The sequence below is a fragment of the Mytilus californianus genome, unplaced genomic scaffold, assembly GCF_021869535.1.
Source record: "Mytilus californianus isolate M0D057914Y unplaced genomic scaffold, xbMytCali1.0.p SCAF_4, whole genome shotgun sequence".
In the NCBI taxonomy this organism is placed as follows: domain Eukaryota; kingdom Metazoa; phylum Mollusca; class Bivalvia; order Mytilida; family Mytilidae; genus Mytilus; species Mytilus californianus.
The window spans coordinates 54,859,053-54,883,352 of NW_026262690.1; the positions used below are offsets into that span (position 1 = coordinate 54,859,053).

The following is a 24,300-nucleotide window of genomic DNA, read 5'->3' on the forward strand; positions in this document are numbered from 1 at the left end:
GACGAGTTCGGTGACTTGGAACGGATGCATATAAATATTGCCGGATTAAACAGGTTTTTTTTTAGATCTCAAATCTTTCCCTTTATTTAAAATGAACAAATCGTACATAAATTTTTAAAGTATATACAATAAAAGCCAGTACAGAAAAAGCACCTTTCTCTCAAGTAACAGACACACATTACAAAATAGGTAAACATACCCTATTTAAGACAAGTTTAAAACTTAAAACAAGATGAAAAGAAATGATAATAACAAAAATAATGATGATAATAATGAACGACCGACAGTAAAAATTTTGTCAAAGAAGGATTGTTTTGTTATGAATTATTCCGTTAGTTTTCTCAATTGAATTATAAATATTTTCCATGTCGGGGCCTTTTATAGCCGACTATACGGTATGGGGTTTTCTCATTGTTGAAGGCCGTACGGTTGCCTATAGTTGCTTACATCCTAGCTCTTCATTTGAACTTTAGTAGATAGTTGTCTCATTGGCAATCATACCATGTCTCCTTATTTTTATAGGGACGTCCGTTTGGCTGTGCGGAATGTATTAATGGTAACATTTGGTCAGAATTGGAACTTTAAATCTGATGCCTTGTGTAGACTTAGTGTCCCGCTCTCTAAAGGGGTCCGTAGATGGCCTATTGAAAGGCTAAATTTAGGCTCTTATCCAATATACCCTCATTTTCCATTGACATTTCAAATTTCCTGCCCTTCACAACGATCGACACCAATTGCAGGATGTAGCTAATGAATTGATTGTTAGTTTGTTCTCGTCCTGAACATACATGAACTATATTTGTCACTAGATGTACGGTAAACAGCAATCAATCATATATAATCACCACTGTCTGAAACCACAGTTTTAACTGATGAACCTTTCGTAAGATTTATTCGTTTTCTACAATATTATAGCAAGGGGATGTCGTTACGACACAGCCGTTTCGCAATGATGCAACACCAATCAACCAATTATTCAATAAGTATGTCAAGCTCTAAATCGTACCGAGTCTTGAAGAACTGAATAAATTCAACAGAGCATATATATCAAAGATCTGCCACCAAATCTTGTTTTTATTATTTCAAAAATGTTTTTGCATAAAAAAAATATAAAGATATTCATACCAATGAAATTGAGAATGGAAACGGGGAATGTGTCAAAGAGACAACAACACGACCAAAAGCATAAAACAACCCAAGGCCAACAATGGGTCTTCAACACAGCGAGAAAATCCCGCACCCGGAGGCGGTCTTCAGCTGGCCCCTAAACCGAATTATATAGTTATGCTTTTAAAACACCACACTTCTAAAGATGTGTTTTTTACAATGTGTATACAATATAGTTCTGTTTTGGCACTCAACGGATAACTGATTATGCATGCGACATATTTTTCAAATCTCCATGGTACATTGCTTTAAAATTTGTTGTCTTCTCTGTTTTCTTTCTTTTTGCGTTACTAAATGTTCAGGCTCTATTAAATTATAGAGATGATGTTTTATTCGAATAGCAATAAAAATTTGCTAATTTTATCAACCGAGTTTACGCAAGAGTTCTAGGCAATAATGTTACCAACTTCCATATGCTCTCCGTTGAGGGATAACATATACATAACCTGCTCCAAACGTAAGACTGTGTTGCATTAGCAAGAATATGATAAATATAGAAAAGATAAAACAAACAAAAAATAATGAAAATATATGCTGTATAGAACCGTAACTGTGATACAAAAAGGGGTTCCACGCCCAGAGCCATGATATGATAATATTACTTTAAATGTCAGTTTCCATTTTGGTTCTAACCTCAGTTGTAATTTCAAATTGTTTGATGAAATTGTCCTTGTACATAGCAAACGTTTTACTGGATTTTTTTTTCGCTCACCACTTGTAGTTTACTACACTGTTCGTATTTGGAAAAAAGAACGCGCTATTTGCTATGGACTATTCTGGGACATAATATATTGACCAGGACTATTTAAACATTTTTTCTATAGGTTATCGATATGTATCACGGCCAATTAATGACTCACAATCTGAATAAAACTTCGTGAGTCATCGGCCCAGTTTCAACATCAATAATCTCTAGAAAAAAATGTTTTTAATCATTATAATTCTCAAACCATTTTTTTTTCCTTTTAAATTTCTACTGTCTTGGTCTGGAACCCCAGCCTGAGGATAGTGTATATATTGCAGTGAAATCGACATAGTCACGGTAAAATTAACCCATGGGTTACAAAAGTAGTTTCGGCAACATGGTCTATCAAAGTGTACGCCAAAAGGAAAATATTATAATCGACAAATCACGTTCAAGTATTGGTAGATAACTATGCAAAAGTATCAAAATGATCAACAGTGACCTGTATTCTTTTATCATAGTGTCACTAATAAATACAAGCTTGAAAATATTGAACAAACTGTGAATAAAATGACACGATTATATTCAATTTTGGCAATCGCCAATTTACATGTCTCTTCCAACATCAGGGCCGTAAATTGCCTGCCTTGTAAGGGGAGGCAGCCCGCCGAGCGGAGCGAGGCGATAAATCTTTTGGACCCATTTTATGCAGAAAATGATATTTATTCGTGCATTTTCCCTATATGCAATGTATCTCCCCAGAATCCACCACTTAATAGATTTTTGTTACATTTCATTAAATAAGCGCCTGGAATATATTGAATACAGTTATAAACCAGAGTTAGATTAGGTGTGCCGGTAAAGTAAGATATTTGTTGACGCTTTATCCTACCTTATGACTCTGCACAAGCTATTTTTACTTAGTTTTAGGGAAACAATTTGCGAACTTAAAATGAAAGGCCCCCTGAAGTTGAGCATTTTTTTGTGGTTTATCCTGGGTTTTTTTTGGCTGTCCCAATCGAGCTATTTTAACTTCGTTTCATAGACACAATTTTCAAACCTTAAAATGAAAATGCACACGTAATAACTCATAACTTTAGTTATCAAATTCAACTTATTATAACGTAACGTACAAAATTGGCGGGAAAATTTTACGTGTGCAAAGGAGTTGGCTACCGTTCAGCGATATTTACCAGATCTAACAATATCGAACACACCCTGCCATTATGATTAATCACCTTGTTGGTTAAACTAACAACCAGTGCTATTAAAATAATGCATGATTTTAACCAATTTTTTTATTTTCTGTTTTTTTTTCTTTATTATTTTTTTTTTGTCAGCCCGCAATGAGGGTACAAATGGGGTACCCCACATGACGAATGACGGTAAAATATTTGTGAAAATAACGTTAACGATAAACATTTTACTCTATTTGACGCTAACGGTAGCTACAAAATGAGATTTGACGAATGACGATAAAAAAATTAAAGCTCATTTGACGCTAGCTAACGGTAGCGAAAAACGGACGTTGACGCTTGACGATAAAGGGCATTCCTACCCTCCGCAATAGGAAGCAACTGCCTACATGCCTCCATGTAATTTACGGCCCTGAATATATATATGTACATACATGTAGTAGTAAATCTACACAGTACTCTACAAGGTAAATGATGATTACTTCCCTTGTATAACATCTTCAGTTTTGTTGTAAACAGTAACCTGTTTCCGGTAAAAGTTTCTTGTGTTCTGATGGTTATTGCGTTAAAAGAACAACTTTTAAGAAAAATAATGATATAAAGACTACATTTTCCAAAAATATTCAACTTCACGTAAGGTTTTTCTTTACGAGGGTACGATCAAGTCGAGTGACAGAACATTTCAGCAACTGCTCAGGCCACGTTGACAGTTTTATTAAATCTACATGTCTGTATATATTTTTATCTGTTTTATTTATGCAACATACACTTTTTTCCTTGCATAATCTTTTTATGACAATGGAAATAAGACAAACATAAAAAGAATCGTTTCGAATTATGATTCCCTTTCTTAGTATATATAAAGCATGAAACTTTTATATTTTGCTACTAGTATTCGACACACACATTTTGTTATATTATGCTATACAAAATTTATAAGGTTTATGACCCCTTCTGAGACTGCACTATAAATGCAATAATATCAGAACAGCAATCATAATGAAAAAAGTTATGATGCCTTTTTTTTTTTTACATATGAAGTATTTACACAGGCATGCTTTGTCTGCTATTTAAATTATCCCGTAATTATGGTACTCCGTTCACTTAAGGACATTTTTTCAACTGGACCAAACTCACTACATTACCTTAAAATTCATCACCCAATTTTTCGTATACATGTAGTTCATTTCATGCACCTGGTCCTACTGCTATTTAATACATGTACATAAAACATTAAGAAATAGATTTATAAGATGTATGAAAAATTTGCAAATAATAGACTGTCAACACTCAGGACTGTATTTGTAGACAAAGAAAATCAAAAGACATTAATTGTGTGAATTAGTCAAATTATAATTATTCCAAATCCTCATACATAATCTTCTATTTGAATATTTTTCAGATCAAGAAATTGATAACAGGTAAAAATGAGGTACCACATTAGGAAGAAATCTGCTCTAAAAATTGGAGTGGTAGTGCTTGCATTGATTTTTATTCTACCATTTCTGATCAGTAAATTAGAAGGTAGCAGTAGAGAAAGTGAAGCTCTCATGGAACGTATGCGTAAAAGAAAGGTATTATACATGAGTATACTTTTACAAGATTACATTATAAGGGGCCAAATCCTTTTACATTGTATCTACCTCATTAGACAAGGAAATAAATAGTATTTTTTGTTATAAATTTTGAACATAGCCATGTTTCTTTATTATTGATTATGCTACTAATGCGTTTGGTGCTACCCATGTAGTCTTACCACCATCAACAATGGTTAAAGTTTGCGATAAGGTAACACAGCCAACATATGTCAGACAACAGTGTGTTTACATTTAGACTTAAGAAAGAACTATAAGTTAGACATGATGGCATATTATTCACACCAAGATAAATTGAAGTAACCTTTATTGATTGTTAAGTAATTATTTTGAATAAGGATTCAGTCTGGACAATTATTTCTGAATGAGATTGACTTTAGTTGGTATTGTCTAAACAGCTTCATATTATTTCTTAATGAGATTCACTTAAGTTGGTATTGTCTAAACAGCTTCATATTATTTCTGAATGAGATTGACTTTAGTTGGTATTGTATAAACAGCTTCATATTATTTCTGAATGAGATTGACTTTATTTGGTATTGTCTAAACAGCTTCATATTATTTCTAAATGAGATTCACTTTAGTTGGTATTGTCTAAACAGCTTCATATTATTTCTAAATGAGATTCACTTTAGTTGGTACTGTATAAACAGCTTCATATTATTTCTGAATGAGATTGACTTTAGTTGGTATTATATAAACAGCTTCATATTATGTCTGAATGAGATTGACTTTAGTTGGTATTGTCTAAACAGCTTCATATTATTTCTGAATGAGATTGACTTTAGTTGGTATTGTATAAACAGCTTCATATTATTTCTGAATGAGATTGACTTTAGTTGGTATTGTATAAACAGCTTCATATTATTTCTGAATGAGATTGACTTTAGTTGGTATTGTATAAACAGCTTCATATTATTTCTGAATGAGATTGACTTTAGTTGGTATTGTATAAACAGCTTCATATTATTTCTGAATGAGATTCACTTTAGTTGGTATTGTCTAAACAGCTTCATATTATTTCTGAATGAGATTCACTTTAGTTGGTATTGTCTAAACAACTTTATATTATTTCTGAATGAGATTCACTTTAGTTGGTAATGTTTAAACAGCTTCATATTATTTCTGAATGAGATTCACTTTAGCTGGTATTGTCTAAACAGCTTCATATTATTTCTTAATGAGATTCACTTTAGTTGGTATTGTCTAAACAGCTCAGGCTGAGCTTCATATTATTTCTTAATGAGATTCACTTTAGTTGGTATTGTCTAAACAGCTCAGGCTGAGCTTCATATTATTTCTTAATGAGATTCACTTTAGTTGGTATTGTCTAAACAGCTTCATATTATTTCTAATGAGATTCACTTTAGTTGGTATTGTCTAAACAGCTTCATATTATTTCTGAATGAGATTCACTTTAGTTGGTATTGTCTAAACAGCTTCATATTATTTCTGAATGAGATTGACTTTAGTTGGTATTGTCTAAACAGCTTCATATTATTTCTGAATGAGATTCACTTTAGTTGGTATTGTCTTAACAGCTTCATATTATTTCTGAATGAGATTCACTTTAGTTGGTATTGTCTAAACAGCTTCATATTATTTCTGAATGAGATTCACTTTAGTTGGTATTGTCTAAACAGCTTCATATTATTTCTGAATGAGATTGACTTTAGTTGGTATTGTCTAAACAGCTTCATATTATTTCTGAATGAGATTGACTTTAGTTGGTATTGTCTAAACAGCTTCATATTATTTCTGAATGAGATTCACTTTAGTTGGTAATGTTTAAACAGCTTCATATTATTTCTGAATGAGATTCACTTTAGCTGGTATTGTCTAAACAGCTTCATATTATTTCTTAATGAGATTCACTTTAGTTGGTATTGTCTAAACAGCTCAGGCTGAGCTTCATATTATTTCTTAATGAGATTCACTTTAGTTGGTATTGTCTAAACAACTTCATATTATTTCTTAATGAGATTCACTTTAGTTGGTATTGTCTAAACAGCTTCATATTATTTCTGAATGAGATTGACTTTAGTTGGTATTGTCTAAACAGCTTCATATTATTTCTAAATGAGATTCACTTTAGTTGGTATTGTCTAAACAGCTTCATATTATTTCTAAATGAGATTCACTTTAGTTGGTATTGTATAAACAGCTTCATACTATTTCTAAATGAGATTGACTTTAGTTGGTATTATGTAATAGCTTCATATTATTTCTGAATGAGATTGACTTTAGTTGGTATTGTCTAAACAGCTTCATATTATTTCTGAATGAGATTCACTTTAGTTGGTATTGTCTAAACAGCTTCATATTATTTCTAAATGAGATTCACTTTAGTTGGTATTGTCTAAACAGCTTCATATTATTTCTGAATGAGATTCACTTTAGTTGGTATTGTCTAAACAGCTTCATATTATTTCTAAATGAGATTGACTTTAGTTGGTATTGTCTAAACAGCTTCATATTATTTCTGAATGAGATTCACTTTAGTTGGTATTGTCTAAACAGCTTCATATTATTTCTAAATGAGATTCACTTTAGTTGGTATTATATAAACAGCTTCATATTATTTCTGAATGAGATTGACTTTAGTTGGTATTGTCTAAACAGCTTCATATTATTTCTGAATGAGATTGACTTTAGTTGGTATTGTATAAACAGCTTCATATTATTTCTGAATGAGATTGACTTTAGTTGGTATTGTATAAACAGCTTCATATTATTTCTGAATGAGATTGACTTTAGTTGGTATTGTATAAACAGCTTCATATTATTTCTGAATGAGATTCACTTAAGTTGGTATTGTCTAAACAGCTTCATATTATTTCTGAATGAGATTCACTTTAGTTGGTATTATCTAAACAGCTTCATATTATTTCTGAATGAGATTCATTTTTGTTGGCATTGTCTAACCAGCTTCATATTATTTCTGAATGAGATTGACTTTAGTTGGTATTGTCTAAACAGCTTCATATTATTTCTGAATGAGATTGACTTTAGTTGGTATTGTCTAAACAGCTTCATATTATTTCTGAATGAGATTGACTTTAGTTGGTATTGTCTAAACAGCTTCATATTATTTCTGAATGAGATTCACTTTAGTTGGTAATGTTTAAACAGCTTCATATTATTTCTGAATGAGATTCACTTAAGCTGGTATTGTCTAAACAGCTTCATATTATTTCTGAATGAGATTCACTTTAGTTGGTAATGTTTAAACAGCTTCATATTATTTCTGAATGAGATTCACTTTAGTTGGTATTGTCTAAACAGCTCAGGCTGAGCTTCATATTATTTCTTAATGAGATTCACTTTAGTTGGTATTGTCTAAACAACTTCATATTATTTCTTAATGAGATTCACTTTAGTTGGTATTGTCTAAACAACTTCATATTATTTCTGAATGAGATTCACTTTAGTTGGTATTGTCTAAACAGCTCAGGCTGAGCTTCATATTATTTCTTAATGAGATTCACTTTAGTTGGTATTGTCTAAACAACTTCATATTATTTCTTAATGAGATTCACTTTAGTTGGTATTGTCTAAACAACTTCATATTATTTCTTAATGAGATTCACATTAGTTGATATTGTCTAAACAGCTTCATATTATTTTGATTTTGATGGCAGATCTTTGATAGTCTCTGACTGTTAAATTTGTTCACAATTTTTTTAGACGTAGGACTAATTACTACTTGAGAAAATTTTTATAGCGAAACCTGTCTATTAAGGAGGCAACCCCCTCGGTGGTCTCTTGGTAGTGTGTTTGCCTAGAGTGCAGGAGGTAGTGGGTTCGAACCCTGTCCAGGTCAAACCAAAGAATTTGAAATTGGTATTTGCTGCTTCTCCACTAAGCATGTGGCACTAAGGAGTAAGAGCAAAAGCTGGTCAGCTCGTAGTCTGTATATATATATGTATAATGTGTCTGGGTAATGTAACATGTCTTCCTGCTGACTGTTCATGGGAACTAGCACGTTTAAAATCTGGCTCAGCTTGTCGGTCTAATTCAAAGCAGGGTTAATATTTCATATTACATTAACATGCTCTCATCCTGAATATGAATATTAATTTGCCACTGGACGTTAAGCAGCCATCTATCATCATAATCATTAAGGAGGCATTATGTTGACCTCTATAGATGTTATGGATGTTGACTTTTAAACATGCAGATGCTGTTTAGGTTTTTTGTGCCATTGAATTTTATTTGAATTGACATATATGCAATATCTTCTTTATTCATATAAGTTGATGTTTACCTCTTTATTTTAATAGAACATCCTTTAGTTATGTAGCTGTTTAATCCATGCCAATTCAAATACATTTGAAAAGGATCTTACCATAGAATACCAAGAATCTTTTAACCTCGGGTAAATGTCTACGTACTCAGTACCAACTTAAAAATATCTTTAAACATGTGTTACAGTTTTGTCATTATTAGAAGGCCGTAGAGATTCCTTATTGTTTAGACAGTTAAACATGATAACAAGCACATCGTCATCAAAGTTCAGCTTCTTTTCTTCTTTTTTTTCCTTCTTCTTTTCTGCCATTTAATTTCTGTCCAATTTATATAATTGTTGAAATAATATTTAATGTATGCATGCTTTCTTTTATATATCAATGTATATTATATCGTTAGATATGTTCAATGGAGAAGACTCCACAAGTCTGTTTGACTTGTGTCTTTTCCCATTTGTATTTATGCTAAAAAAATGACTAAAATCAACTTAAATACTAAATCTCTGGGATGTGTTTTAGTTGATTTTAGTCTCTGATGCATGATTTTTTATTGTCTCGACTGCGACGAAAGTCGCAGAAAGTGAGACATAGGTATTACTATCCGGCAGCGACGGCGGCGTAAACTATTTGTATAAAGCTTTATATTTCAGAAGGTAGAAGACCTGGATGCTTCATACTTTGTATGCAGATACCTTATGTTACGAACTTTCCGTCTGTCATATGTCCAATGTCCTTGACCTTATTTTCATGGTTCAGCGACTGCTTGAAAAAAAAGTTTTGTTTTTTTGTTATGTAAATTTCTCACTTATTATGAGTAATAGGATAACTATATTTGGTATATGGGTTCCTTGCAATGTCTACATGTCCATCAGACAGGGTTCACCTGACCTCAGCCTCATTTCATGGATCAGTGATCAAGGTTAAAGTTACGTGATTAGGTCCGTTTCTCAGATAATACAAGCAGTAGGTCAGCTATATGTGGTGTATGGAATGATTATAAGGGATACATGTCAGTCTGGCAGGTTTCATCTGACCTTGACCTCATTTTCACGGTTCATTGGTCAATGTTAAGTTTTTGTGTTTTGGTCTGTTTTTCTAATACTATAAGCCATTGGTCAACTATATTTGGTGTATGGAATGATTGTAAGGTGTACATGTCTGACTGGCAGGTGTCATTTGTCCTTGACCTCATTTTCATAGTTCATTGGTCAATGTTAAGTTTTTGTGTTTTGGTCTGTTTTTCTAATACTATAAGCAATAGGTCAACTATATTTGGTGTATGGAATGATTGTAAGGTGTACATGTCTGTCTGGCAGGTGTCATTTGTCCTTGACCTCATTTTCATGGTTCATTGGTCAATGTTAAGTTGCTCTTGTTTGGTCCTCTTCTCAGATACTATAAGTTATAGGTCAACTATATGTGGTGTATGGAATGATTGTAAGGTGTGCACGTCTGTCTGACAGGTTTCATCTGACCTTGAGCTTATTTTCATGGTTCATTGGTCAATGTTAAGTTTCTGTTGTTTGGTCTTCTTCTCAGATGCTATAAGTAATTGGTCAACTATATTTGGTGTATGGAATGTATTTTATTATTTAACTGCTGATTACTTACATTGAAATAGATTATTTTATAAAAATCTTTAAATAACATTAATAATGATAATAAATAATAAAAACTTTTAAGGGATCATTACTAAAGCGTGATTAACAAAAACATTGGAAGGTGTGAAAATGTTAAAATAAGGTCACTCATGCATGAATGTTTAACATAGAATACAGTTCACTCCAGTCCCTTCATAAAAATTAATTGGCTGAATATGTACAGATTGAAGAACTTTTGAAATTTTGTTTGCACAACAGAATCACATTTACTGATTTTTGATACATATGAAATAAGATAAGTATTGAGATAAGTAAAAAATATTTTAGCATAGCAACGTAAATAGATAAATAGATAATATGAAAATATGACTTTTTACAATATTTTGATCAAAGATTGAAGATAATTTTAGTTTTTTTTTTTTTTTTTTTTGGGGTGGGGGGGGGGTCTTTCAGGTTCATCTCAAGGAATTGACAAATATTTATCCAGTTTCTGCAATGCCTTAAAACTTTTCCTTGTGCACAGGTTTGTCTGTACTCAAGAGGAAATAAAAAAAAAATGGCCATATTTGTCAATCCCTTCTGATGAACCTTAAATCTAGATGAAAAATTATTTCATAAGAAATTTCAAAGTTTGCTTTTAGTAGTCATTTGACTTAATGTTTCAAAAGAAAAATTTGTATAATGCGATTTTATTTACTCAAATGTTGTTGCTATATTTGCCTGTGATTTATTAGCCAAAAGTGTATCCCATGTGATTTTATGATGCTGTTTTTTCTAAAAACATGTTACTCAACATGAATGTATAATGGATAATAACCCATACAATTTGTAGTATGAAGACACTATGATAGTGATCTTCGGCAGGGGCGGTGGCAGGGGCGGCAGCAGCAGCGTTGGCAGGGGCATCGGCAGCAGCAGCGTCATTATCTCATTACTTACAGCTTAATATTTCTAATGCCTTATGTGACAAAGTTTCTGTCAGTCATATGTCCATTGTCCTTGACCTCATTTTCTTGGTCCAGCAACTACTTGGAAAAAAAACTGTATGGTTTTTGTAATGTGATTTTCTCAATTATTATGAGTAAAATGATAACTTTATTTGGCATGTGCGTACCTTGCATGGTTCACATATCTGTCAGACATATTTCATTTGACCTTGACATCATTTAATGGATCAGTGAACATGATTTAGTTTTCATGATAAAGTCCATATCTCAAATTCTATCACCAATAGGTCTTCTATATTTGGTGTATAGAATGATCGTAAGGTTCACATTTCCAACTGGCAGATAAGTGATAAGTTCATAAAATTTTCTGTATGGAATGAATGTTATGTGTATATGTCTGTCTGACAGGTGTCATCTTACCTTGACCTCATTTTATGGTTCATTGGTCAAAGTTCAGTTTCCTCAATGAGGTTTGTTTCTAAGATACTTTAGGCAATATATGTTAAATAAATTTGGTGTATGGAATGATTGTACGGCCTACATGTTTGTCTGATAGGGTTTATCTCACCTTGACTTCATGTTCATTCATCATTAAAATGTTAATTTAATGTAAAGCTTATATGAACTTATTTTTTTTACTTTCAACATAAATTCAATTATGAACACTAAAACAGGCGAGACATTTCAGTGTGTCCACTCTTGTTATTGTTTTTGGCTTTTAACTAGCTTTCAGTAACTGAGAGTACGTTCAAATCGTACTTGCGTGTTAATTTGACCTGCTGATACAATATATAATGCATTTTTGTTATTCAATGTTTACTTATTTTATGGTTATATCTCGTCTCACTATTTTTAGCTCACCTGGCCCGAAGGGCCAAGTGAGCTTTTCTCATCACTTGGCGTCCGTCGTCCGTCGTCCGTCGTCGTCCGTCGTTGTCCGTCGTCGGCGTTAACTTTTTACATTTTGAACTTCTTCTAGAGAACCACTGAATGGAATGTAACAAAACATGGCATGAATGTTCCTTATGAGGTGCTGACCAAGTGTTGTTACTTTGTAGCCGATCCATCATCCAAGATGGCCGCCAGCGGGGGACTTAGTTTAACATAGGACCCTATGGGAAATGCATACAAATGACTTCTTTTAGAGAACCACTGAATGGAATGTAACAAAACATAGCATGAATGTTCCTTACAAGGTGCTGACCAAGTGTTGTTACTTTGTAGCTGTTCCATCATCCAAAATGGCCGCCAGTGAGGGACTTAGTTTAACATAGGACCCTATGGGAGATGCATACAAATGACTTCTTTTAGAGAACCACTGAATGGAATGAAACAAAACATAGCATGAATGTTCATTAGGAGGTGCTGACCAAGTGTTGTTACTTTGTAGCCGATCCATCATCCAAGATGGCCGCCAGCGGGGGACTCAGTTTAACATAGGACCCTATGGGAAATGCATACAAATGACTTCTTTTAGAGAACCACTGAATGGAATGGAACAAAACATAGCATGAATGTTCCTTACAAGGTGCTGACCAAGTGTTGTTACTTTGTAGCTGTTCCATCATCCAAAATGGCCGCCAGTGAAGGACTTAGATTAACATAGGACCCTACGGGAAATGCATACAAATGACTTCTTTTAGAGAACCACTGAATGGAATGAAACAAAACATAGCATGAATGTTCATTAGGAGGTGCTGACCAAGTGTTGTTACTTTGTAGCCGATCCATCATCCAAGATGGCCGCCAGCGGGAGACTTAGTTTAACATAGGACCCTATGGGAAATGCATACAAATGACTTCTTTTAGAGAACCACTGAATGGAATGTAACAAAACATAGCATGAATGTTCCTTACAAGGTGCTGACCAAGTGTTGTTACTTTGTAGCTGTTCCATCATCCAAAATGGCCGCCAGTGAGGGACTTAGTTTAACATAGGACCCTATGGGAAATGCATACAAATGACTTCTTTTAGAGAACCACTGAATGGAATGTAACAAAACATAGCATGAATGTTCATTAGGAGGTGCTAACCAAGTGTTGTTACTTTGTAGCCGATCCATCATCCAAGATGGCCGCCAGCGGGGGACTTAGTTTAACATAGGACCCTATGGGAAATGCATACAAATGACTTCTTTTAGAGAACCACTGAATGGAATGGAACAAAACATAGCATGAATGTTCCTTACAAGGTGCTGACCAAGTGTTGTTACTTTGTAGCTGTTCCATCATCCAAAATGGCCGCCAGTGAAGGACTTAGTTTAACATAGGACCCTACGGGAAATGCATACAAATGACTTCTTTTAGAGAACCACTGAATGGAATGAAACAAAACATAGCATGAATGTTCATTAGGAGGTGCTGACCAAGTGTTGTTACTTTGTAGCCGATCCATCATCCAAGATGGCCGCCAGCGGGAGACTTAGTTTAACATAGGACCCTATGGGAAATGCATACAAATGACTTCTTTTAGAGAACCACTGAATGGAATGTAACAAAACATAGCATGAATGTTCCTTACAAGGTGCTGACCAAGTGTTGTTACTTTGTAGCTGTTCCATCATCCAAAATGGCCGCCAGTGAGGGACTTAGTTTAACATAGGACCCTATGGGAAATGCATACAAATGACTTCTTTTAGAGAACCACTGAATGGAATGTAACAAAACATAGCATGAATGTTCATTAGGAGGTGCTAACCAAGTGTTGTTACTTTGTAGCCGTTCCATCATCCAAGATGGCCGCCAGCGGGGGACTTAGTTTAACATAGGACCCTATGGGAAATGCATACAAATGACTTCTTTTAGAGAACCACTGAATGGAATGAAACAAAACATACCATGAATGTTCCTTACAAGGTGCTGACCAAGTGTTGTTACTTTGTAGCTGTTCCATCATCCAAAATGGCCGCCAGTGAAGGACTTAGTTTAACATAGGACCCTACGGGAAATGCATACAAATGACTTCTTTTAGAGAACCACTGAATGGAATGAAACAAAACATAGCATGAATGTTCATTAGGAGGTGCTGACCAAGTTTTGTTACTTTGTAGCCGATCCATTATCCAAGATGGCCGCCAGCGGGGGACTTAGTTTAACATAGGACCCTATGGGAAATGCATACAAATGACTTCTTTTAGAGAACCAGTGAATGGAATGTAACAAAACATAGCATGAATATTCCTTACAAGGTGCTGACTAAGTGTTGTTACTTTGTAGCTGTTCCATCATCCAAAATGGCCGCCAGTGAGGGACTTAGTTTAACATAGGACCCTATGGGAAATGCATACAAATGACTTCTTTTAGAGAACCACTGAATGGAATGAAACAAAACATAGCTTGAATGTTCATTAGGAGGTGCTGACCAAGTGTGGTTACTTTGTAGCCGATCCATCATCCAAGATGGCCGCCAGCGGGGGACTTAGTTTAACATAGGACACTATGGGAAATGCATACAAATGACTTCTTTTAGAGAACCACTGAATGGAATGAAATAAAACATAGCATGAATGTTCCTTACAAGGTGCTGACCAAGTGTTGTAACTTTGCAGTCGGTCCATCATCCAAGATGGCCACCAGAGGGGGACTTAGTTTAACATAGGACCCTATGGGAAATACATACAAATGTCTTCTTTTAGAGAACCACTGAATGGAATGAAACCAAACATGGCATGAACTTTCCTAATGAGGTGCTGACCAAGTGTTGTTACTTTGCAGTAGGTCCATCATCCAAGATGGCAGACAGCGGGGGACTTAGTTTAACATAGGACACTACGGGAAATACATACAATTGTCTTCTTTTAGAGAACCACTGAATGGAATGGAACCAAACATGGCATGAATGTTCCTTATGAGGTGCCGACCAAGTGTTGTTACTTTGCAGTCGATCCATCATCCAAGATGGCCGCTAGGGGGGGGGCTTAGTTTAACAGAGGACCCTAGGGGAAATACATACAAATGTCTTCTTTTAGAGTACCACTGAATGGAATGAAACCAAACATGGCATGAATGTTCCTTATGAAGTGCTGACCAAGTGTTGCTACTTTGTTGCCGATTTACTGTTCAAGATGGCCACCAGGATATTTTATTAAATAACGGGACCAATATTAATCCAAATTTGGCCTCAATCATTATTTGGGTATCAGTTATGATTTTTATCTATCTTTACATGATTTCTAAAACCAAAGTAGAGTCAGGTGAGCGACACAGGCTCTTGAGAGCCTCTAGTTAATATGTACCACCTTTGATAAGTTTTTAGTATAACGATAAATTTTCACTTCTGTTCTTGTATTATGAACAACAAATTTATCAATTTGTAAAAAATATTTCCGTACTAACAACAAAATATTATTATATTTAAATTTACCTGTGTACGTTATTTTATTTAATGCCATTTTGTCCAAGGTTATAGTTGTCTTTTTGACATTGTTTTACATCTCCCCTTTTTAGCTCACCTGGCCCGAAGGGCCAAGTGAGCTTTTCTCATCACTTGGCATCCGTCGTCGTCGTTAACTTTTTACATTTTGAACTTCTTCTAGAGAACCACTGAATGGAATGAAACCAAACATGACTTGAATGTTCCTTATGAGGTCCTGACCAAGTGTTGTTACTTTTTAGCCGATCCATCATACAAGATGGCCGCCAACGGGGACTTCATTTAACATAGGACCCTATGGACAATACATACAAATGTCTGCTTTTAGAGAACCACTGAATGGAATTAAACCAAACATGGTATGAATGTTCCTTATGAGGTGCTGACCAAGTGTTGTTACTTTGAAGCCAATATATCATCCAAGATGGCCACCAGAGGGGGACTTAGTTTAACATAGGACCCTATGGACAATACATACAAATGTCTTCTTTTAGAGAACCACTGAATGGAATGAAACCAAACATGGCATGAATGTTCCTGATGAGGTGCTGGCCAAGAGTTGTTACAAAGGACCCTATGGGAAATATACCGGTATACAAATGTCTTCTTCAAGAAAACCGCTTAATGGATTGAAACCAAACATAGTATGAATGTTTCTTTTAAGGTGCTGACCAAGTGTTATTACTTTGTAGCTGATTTGTCATCCAAGATGGTTGCCAGCAGGGGGAGAAAGTTTAACATAAGACCCTATTGGAAATACATACAAATGTTTTCTTCTAGAGAACCACTGAATAGAATGAAACCAAATATGGCATGAATGTTCATAATGAGGTGCTGACCAAGTGTTGTTACTTTGTAGCCCAACCATCATCCAAGATGGCCGCTAGCAGGGGACTTAGTTTAACATAAGACCCTTTGGGAAATACATACAAATGCTTCTTCTAGAGGAGCACTGAATGGAATGAAACCAAACATGGCATAAATGTTCCTTATGAGGTGCTGATGAAGACCTAAATACATGTATCTTTATAGATTGAGATCTACTGTAAACTGCAAAAATATCAAGGAAAGAAGATCTACACATAAGTCAACATGAGCAAAATTGACATCTTGTTGGAGTTGTTGTCCTTATAAAGTCATTTTCTACAATTTCAATGAATTTATTGGTAATTTTTGTAAACTTTACAAAAGTCTTCTGCTTTTGATTAAATTACGGGGCCAATATTAAACCAAATTTGGCCTCAATCATTATAAGGGTATCGGTTATGATTTTAATCTATTTTTACATGATTTCCAAAACCAAAGTAGAATCAGGTGAGCGACACAGGCGCTTGAGGGCCTCTAGTTTATTTAATATTGTGTTTATATTGTGTCATAGATCACATTTATTCGTTCAGTGTATGTTTACTTGTTTTTGTTAATATGTCTTTTTGATTGAGTTAAGCCATTTCAATTCATATTTTATAGTGTGTCTTTCTATGTTGTAATGTTACACTACTATTTCAGGTTAGGATTAATGTTGGCGTCTGCATTTGTTTGCACCTGTCCTAAGTCAGGTATCTGTTGTTCGGTGGTTGTCGTTTGTTGATGTGGTTCATAAGTGTTTCGCCTTTCTTGTTTTTTTATATAGATTAGACCGTTGGTTTTCCTGTTTGAATTGTTTTACACTAGTCTTTTTAGCCCTTTATAGCTTGCTGTTCGGTGTGAGCCAAGGCTCTGTGTTGAAGGGGGTACTTTGACCTACCGGTATAATTGTTTACTTTTAACACATTGTGACTTGGATGGAGATTTGTCTCATTGGCACTCATACCACATCTTCTTATTTCTATTAAACTAAAACCTAGAATCTTAAGAGTAAAATTGTGGTTGGTTGGTACTTGTCTCCTTATTCTCATGAAAACAGGAAAATTAACTAATTGATTTGCACATTCTGATTTCTTTAGGGAATTCATCATGATACTGGAATTCCTGTAAAAAATGATGTGGTACAAAATGTGGTGGAAAATCCAATGGAGGCTAAAGATTTAAAGCCACCAGAGCCACAGAGGAAGTTTGGACCAACTGCTGTCCTAAAACCAGGTGTATTGGGTAACTTTGAGCCCAAGGAAAAACCAGCTAAAAGTGGTCCAGGTAATTATCCTTTACAAAATGAGAAATCAGCTAAAAGTGGTCCAGGTAATTATCCTTTACAAAATGATAACCCAGCTAAAAGTAGTCCAGGTAATTATCCTTCACTAAATGATAAACCAGCTAAAAGTGATCCAGGTAATTATCCTTCACAAAATGAGAAACCAGCTAAAAGTGGTCCAGGTAATTATCCTTTACAAAATGAGAAACAGCTAAAAGTGGTCCAGGTAATTATCCTTCACAAAATGAGAAACCAGCTAAAAGTGGTCCAGGTAATTATCCTTCGCAAAATAATAAACCAGCTAAAAGTGGTCCAGGAACTCTTTTCACAAAATATCTTACGATTGAAATTGATCGTAAGTTATATTGAAATGTTCATGACTTACGAGTATTTTTTCTCATAAGATTTTTTGTGAAAAGAGCCTCAGGTAATTATCCTTCACAAAATAATAAACCAGCTAAAAGTAGTCCGGGTAATTATCCTTCACACAATGATAAAACAGCTAAAAGTGGTCCAGGTAATTATCCTTCACACAATGATAAACCAGCTAAAAGTGGTCCAGGTAATTATCCTTTACAAAATAATAAACCAACTAAAAGTGGTCCAGGTAATTATCCTTCACACAATGAGAAACTAACTAAAAGTGGTCAAGGTAATTATCCTTCACACAATGAGAAACCAACTAAAAGTGGTCCAGGTAATTATCCTTCACACAATGAGAAACCAGCTAAAAGTTGCCCAAGTAAGAAACATTCAGACAAGATAAGGCATAAACACCTGAAAGAGGTGCAGGCAATATCTTTTAAAAATTAAAACCGAGACAAAAACACCTGAAAGAGGTGCAGGCAATATCTTGAAAAATTAAAACCGAGATAAAAGTTTTTGGGAATACCTAAAAGCACTAAAGTTTCATCTAAAAGTGGTTATGGTAATACCTTCAAACAATGAAAACCCAGCTAAAAGTGTTCAGGTAATACAATAAAACAAAGGAAACACATCTAAAAATGGTTAAAGCATGGAAGTAATATTGAAAGGAATAACAATGACTAATAAGCATGTATTAACGGCATGCAGAGCTCTGTACTAAAGTCATATGATTTTATCCAATTATAGTCTCAGCGGCAAGACCCCTTTGGTTACTATCTGTGATACAGCGGTTGTAAAATGGCATCTGGAATTTCTTATCAGTCACATGATTTTATCGAGTACGGTAATCATAAAGCACCTGTGTGAAATCCTAGTTTATTAATTAACAAGGTGGCGCTGTATCATATAAAACTTCTACCTTCAAAAAGAAATCGATTGATGTAAAAAACATGAAAAACAGACGAGAATTGTTTACACTACAGCAGTTCAACATGGAAAATTGTATTTATTTTTGCATATTTTTGCTTTTTACCTGATCTAAAAGTATTTTCCGATTGAAAGCAGATCCTGAGTAAAACAGGTAATACCGAGGAAGCGATCAGGTTTCACATGATGATTACAAAATAATGAAGACAAATGAAGACATAGATTTTTTATACAACCACAAAAAATGTTTTGGGATCGTATAATGGTATGATGTCGTCGTCGTCTGCGTCGTCGTCCGAAGACACATTGGTTTCCGGACAATAACTTTAGTTTAAGTAAATGGATCTCTATGAAATTTTTTAAGAAGGTTTAATACCACAAAAGAAAGGTTGGGATTGATTTTGGGGATGATGGTCCAAACCGTTTAGGAATTAGGGGCCATAAAAAGGGGCCCAAAACAAGCATTTTTCTAGTTTCAGGATAATAACTTGTGTATAAGTATTTCTATTGCTCTGAAATTGTACCACAATGTTTAATACCACAAGTAGAAGGTTTGGATTCATTTAAGGGGTTATGGGGCCAACAGTTTAGGAATTAAGGGCCAAAAAGGGGCAAAAAACAAGCATTTTTCTAGTTTCCAGACAATAACTAGTGTGTAAGTGTATGGATCTCTCTGACATTGTACCACAAGGTTCCATATAACAAAGGGAAGGCTGGGATTGAGGTTGGGGTTAATTGCCCCAATTATGTAGGAATTAGGGGCCTAAAAAGGGCCAAAAACAAGCATTTTTCTAGTTTCCAGACAATAACTTGTGTGTAAGTGTATGGATCTCTCTGAAATTGTACTACAAGGTTCCATACTACAAAGGAAAGGCTGGGATTGAGTTTTGGGGTTATTGCTCCAAGGGGGTTTCAAAAAGTTGGGGGGGGGGGGGATTTTCCCCCCATTTTTTTTAAGGGATTCATATATTTTTACAAAATTTTAAAAATTTCAAATTTTTGAAAAGTTTCAAGAAGAAATCTTCAATTGCACAGTATTGGGCAATGGATTTATAAGATCTTTGACCACATTTATTTTGTGTCAGAAACCTATATTATGTCAAAAATTTGATCACAATCCAAATTCAGACAGTATCGAGCTTGAATATTGTGTCCAAATTTGCCCCAACTGTTCAGGGTTCGACCTCTGCGGTCGTATCAGGCTGCGCTCAACGAAGCATTTTATTTACTATTGAAATGTGTAAAGTTTATCAAGATTTAAAAAAGGATATTCACTTGCAAGTATTTTGAATTTATGTATATGTAATAAATGTTATTGATTACATTATTGAAACTGGACAACTAAAATCGGGATAATAAGTTCGTAAATATCTATTTTAAAAAAGTGTTTTAATACAGTTAATATAACACGCTACAGCAAAAATAAAAACAAACAGAAAAATGAGCTTGACCCTATCTGCCTAACCGCAAATTCATTTATACGAATTAGTTTAAAGAATAGAAACGTTTGTGAATATTTTAATTGACTGGTATACACGCATGACTTGGATTATTCATATTTAATAAAAGGGGGTCCAAACATATTTTTTGTACAATCATATTCTTAAATTTTTAAGAAATGGCGTCGTAACTGTCTAAATATTAAAATTTAAAAACAATCCACCCATGTTCTCCACTTTTTAAGATCGAAATAAACAGAAATAGGAAAATTAGACTAAAATCAACATTGAACGAATTACTCTATTCGGCAGCGTACATCAGCAGGATGTAACGAGTGGACTATTCGGGTTACTTTGCACGTATATACGACAACAACTTGTCTGTTCGTAATTTTCCATGAACACGAAAACGACCGAAAAGTGTCAGTGATTTGATCGACCACATGTGGAGAATCAACTACCATTCCATATCGTAAACTGATTAACGAGTAATCGAAAGATAGGCGGTAACGAAGATGAAACCTTTCAACTGACATTGTTCTTATTCCTTTCAATATTACTTCCATGGTTAAAGTAAAACCTTAAAACTATAGAAACTCGGATACAATTGAATTTAGTAAACCTAAAACAATGGAAACACAGCTAAAAGTATTTTACGTAAGTTACATATCCAATGAAAAATCTGCAAAAAGTGATCAAAATAAGAAATTTTAGACAAGGGAAAACCGCCTATTCTAATTAGATACTTTAAACAAGAAAACCCAGCTACAAGTAGCCTAGGTAAGTTACTTAGACATGAAAAACAACTTTTAATTGATTGATTGGTGTTTTTTGTTTTATGCCGTATAAGTGCAAAGACATTTTATTGTGGTGAAACAACTTTTAAGTTTAGGTAAATACCTTTAAAGAAAAAGAGCTAAAAGTGCTTCAGATTAGTAATCTTTGACATGTTATTGATGACTAAAGGTTCTGTATTTTGAATATTGAATTGTAACAGCAGTATTAAAGAAAAAGTAGGTTTTATAATAAAATTGTATTGAAGATTATGAGATCTTCCATGAGTTAAAGCAGTTCAGTCTCTTCCTGTGCCCCGAGTTTAAAAGTAAAAAAATACCTGTTATTAGTGAAGGATATCTCAATTCAATTCAATTCAATTCAAGATAAGTACAAGTTCCTTTTTTATATTGAAAACTTGATATTGATTTCAATTATCAGAGGAGTTGACACACAAAACTGACATGAGCCGCGTTATTAAGATATTTGATTTGTCACAGTATTAATGAAGTTATGGGACTATGCCCATTTTATCTCACCTTGACGGAGCCAAAAAGCGAGACATCTGTTTCAAAAAATTTGTTCAATGTATAGTCTTATAACAATCATAATCAGGTGCCATTGTGTCAATACTCCAAATAAACTGTTAACACAGAGATATGTCTCACTTTTTATACGCCTATTTATGGGAGGTATTATGGTATACCGTTGTCCGTCTGTCCGTCCGTCTGTCTGTCCGTCGTCAACATGTCGGACATTAACTCAAAAACGTTTTAACCAATTTGCATAAAACTTTGATGAATTGTTTATATCTATTGACGTGAGCTCCCTTTCGTTTTTTATAAATTTTAGATTATACGTTTCCGAGTTATGGGGTTTTATTCATTAGAAAAGGGGGGATTTTCCAGTTTTTACGGACAATAACTCAAGAATGCTTTCACCAACTTGCAAGAAATTTTGGTTAATTGTTTATATCTATTGACATGAGCTCCCTTTTGATTTTTATAAATTTTAGATTTTACGTTTCCAAGTTACGGGGTTTTATTCATAAAAAAAAGGGGGATTTTCCAGTTTTCGGACAATAACTCAAAAATGCTTTCAGCAGTTCTCATGAAACTTTGATGAATTGTTGATATCTATTGATGTAAGCTCCCTTTAGAATTTTATAAATTTTAGATTTTACATTTCCGAGTTATGTGGTTTTATTCATTAAAAAAGGGAGGATTTTCCAGTTTTTAGACAATAACTCAAAAATGCTTTCAGCAATTCTTATGAAACTTTGGTGAATTGATTATATCTATTGATGTAAGCTCCCTTTAGAATTTTATAAATTTTATTTGTTTATAGTCTGAGAACAGATTTACTAAGTATTGCGCAACAGCATAGTGTATTGCACAACAGCAAGAAATTTTTAATTGAATATAAATTCAATTCATATAACCAATTTCAAGTTCTTTGACTACATTTATTCAGAAACCTATAATATGTCAAATATTTAGTTACAATCCAAATTCAGACGTATCAAGCTTGAATATTGTGTCCATTTTTGCCCCAACTGTTCAGGGTTGGACCTCTGCGGGTGTATCCAGCTGTGCTAAGCGAAGCAGTTTATTTGTTATTTTGATAATGCAAATGTTGAAATTAAAATAGCAATACTTAAACATGTAAGTTATGCAAGTATTCAAAGCCAATGAACCATGACTGAAGGTACAGGGTTAAACAATCTCCATAGAAATGAGATGTTCTAATGCTTATGATAAGTCAATGGTATTTGGTATGCAGCTGTATAAGCATTAGCACATCTCATTTCCATGGAGATTGTTTATCCCTGTACCTTCAGTCATGGTTCATTGACTTTGAATATTTGCATAACTGTGTTAGCAGTTTATTTGGAGTATTGACACAATGGCACCTGATTATTTTTGTTATAAGACTGTACATTGAACAAATTTATAGCAATGGGAAATTACTCATCATCTCATTGACCAAATGCAACTGATTATAACCATTTGCAAAAGACTAACAAGGTCATATCTCACACTAATGGATCACTGTCAATCTGATATTGACTGGCACCCATTGTTTATCAGTGTACTGTATTTTGCTGAGATGGGACCATGAATTGTTAATGAATCACTGCCATGTTATTCTTTTGTTGGAGAGTAAGATGCATTGGGTGACAGTAACAGATATACAATCAATATCATGTGTATAGGAAAACACAGGGTTGGTGGCAAGTTTCAGGACTGCAAATTTAAAAAATTCATTATAAAAATTACCATTTTTTTTTTTTTTTTGGAATTCCTTCTATCTTTAATTATATGAAACCATGGGCTAGGTAGAGAATTATAATTGTTACCCTATCCAAAAAAAAATACTTGGACAATTTAACATTTTTTTTTATACAGGTGAAGGTGGACAGGCTGTATATACCAGTATGGAAGAGAAACTCAGGGCTGACCAGTCTGTTAGAGAGTATGGTTTTAATATGGTAAACAGTGATAAAATTGCAATGGATAGGGCTATACCAGATACTAGGCTGGATGAGTAAGTTGTATGATAGGGCTATACCAGATACTAGGCTGGATGAGTAAGTTGTATGATAGGGCTATACCAGATACTAGGCTGGATGAGTAAGTTGTATGATAGGGCTATACCAGATACTAGGCTGGATGAGTAAGTTGTATGATAGGGCTGTACCAGATACTAGGCTGGATGAGTAAGTTGTATGATAGGGCTATACCAGGTACTAGGCTGGATGAGTAAGTTGTATGATAGGGCTATACCAGGTACTAGGCTGGATGAGTAAGTTGTATGATAGGGCTATACCAGATACTAGGCTAGATGAGTAAGTTG

General features: G+C 34.2%; 1 protein-coding gene across 2 annotated transcripts in view; it reads left to right on the top strand.

Moving 5' to 3' along the window:
* The first annotated feature begins 3,544 nt into the window (after positions 1-3,544).
* LOC127698469 (N-acetylgalactosaminyltransferase 7-like) overlaps positions 3,545-24,300 on the top strand; it is a 52,203-nt gene continuing 31,447 nt past the window's right edge. Inside the window, exons 1-4 of one of the 2 annotated variants that reach the window (XM_052201946.1) lie at positions 3,545-3,580; positions 4,451-4,622; positions 17,754-17,940; positions 23,853-23,991. In XM_052201946.1, the coding sequence (XP_052057906.1) occupies positions 4,476-4,622; positions 17,754-17,940; positions 23,853-23,991 (473 nt within the window). In that variant the 5' untranslated portion in view covers positions 3,545-3,580; positions 4,451-4,475. Of the gene's footprint in view, positions 3,682-4,450; positions 4,623-17,753; positions 17,941-23,852; positions 23,992-24,300 lie in introns of both variants that reach the window. The other variant, XM_052201945.1, reaches the window with a different exon arrangement.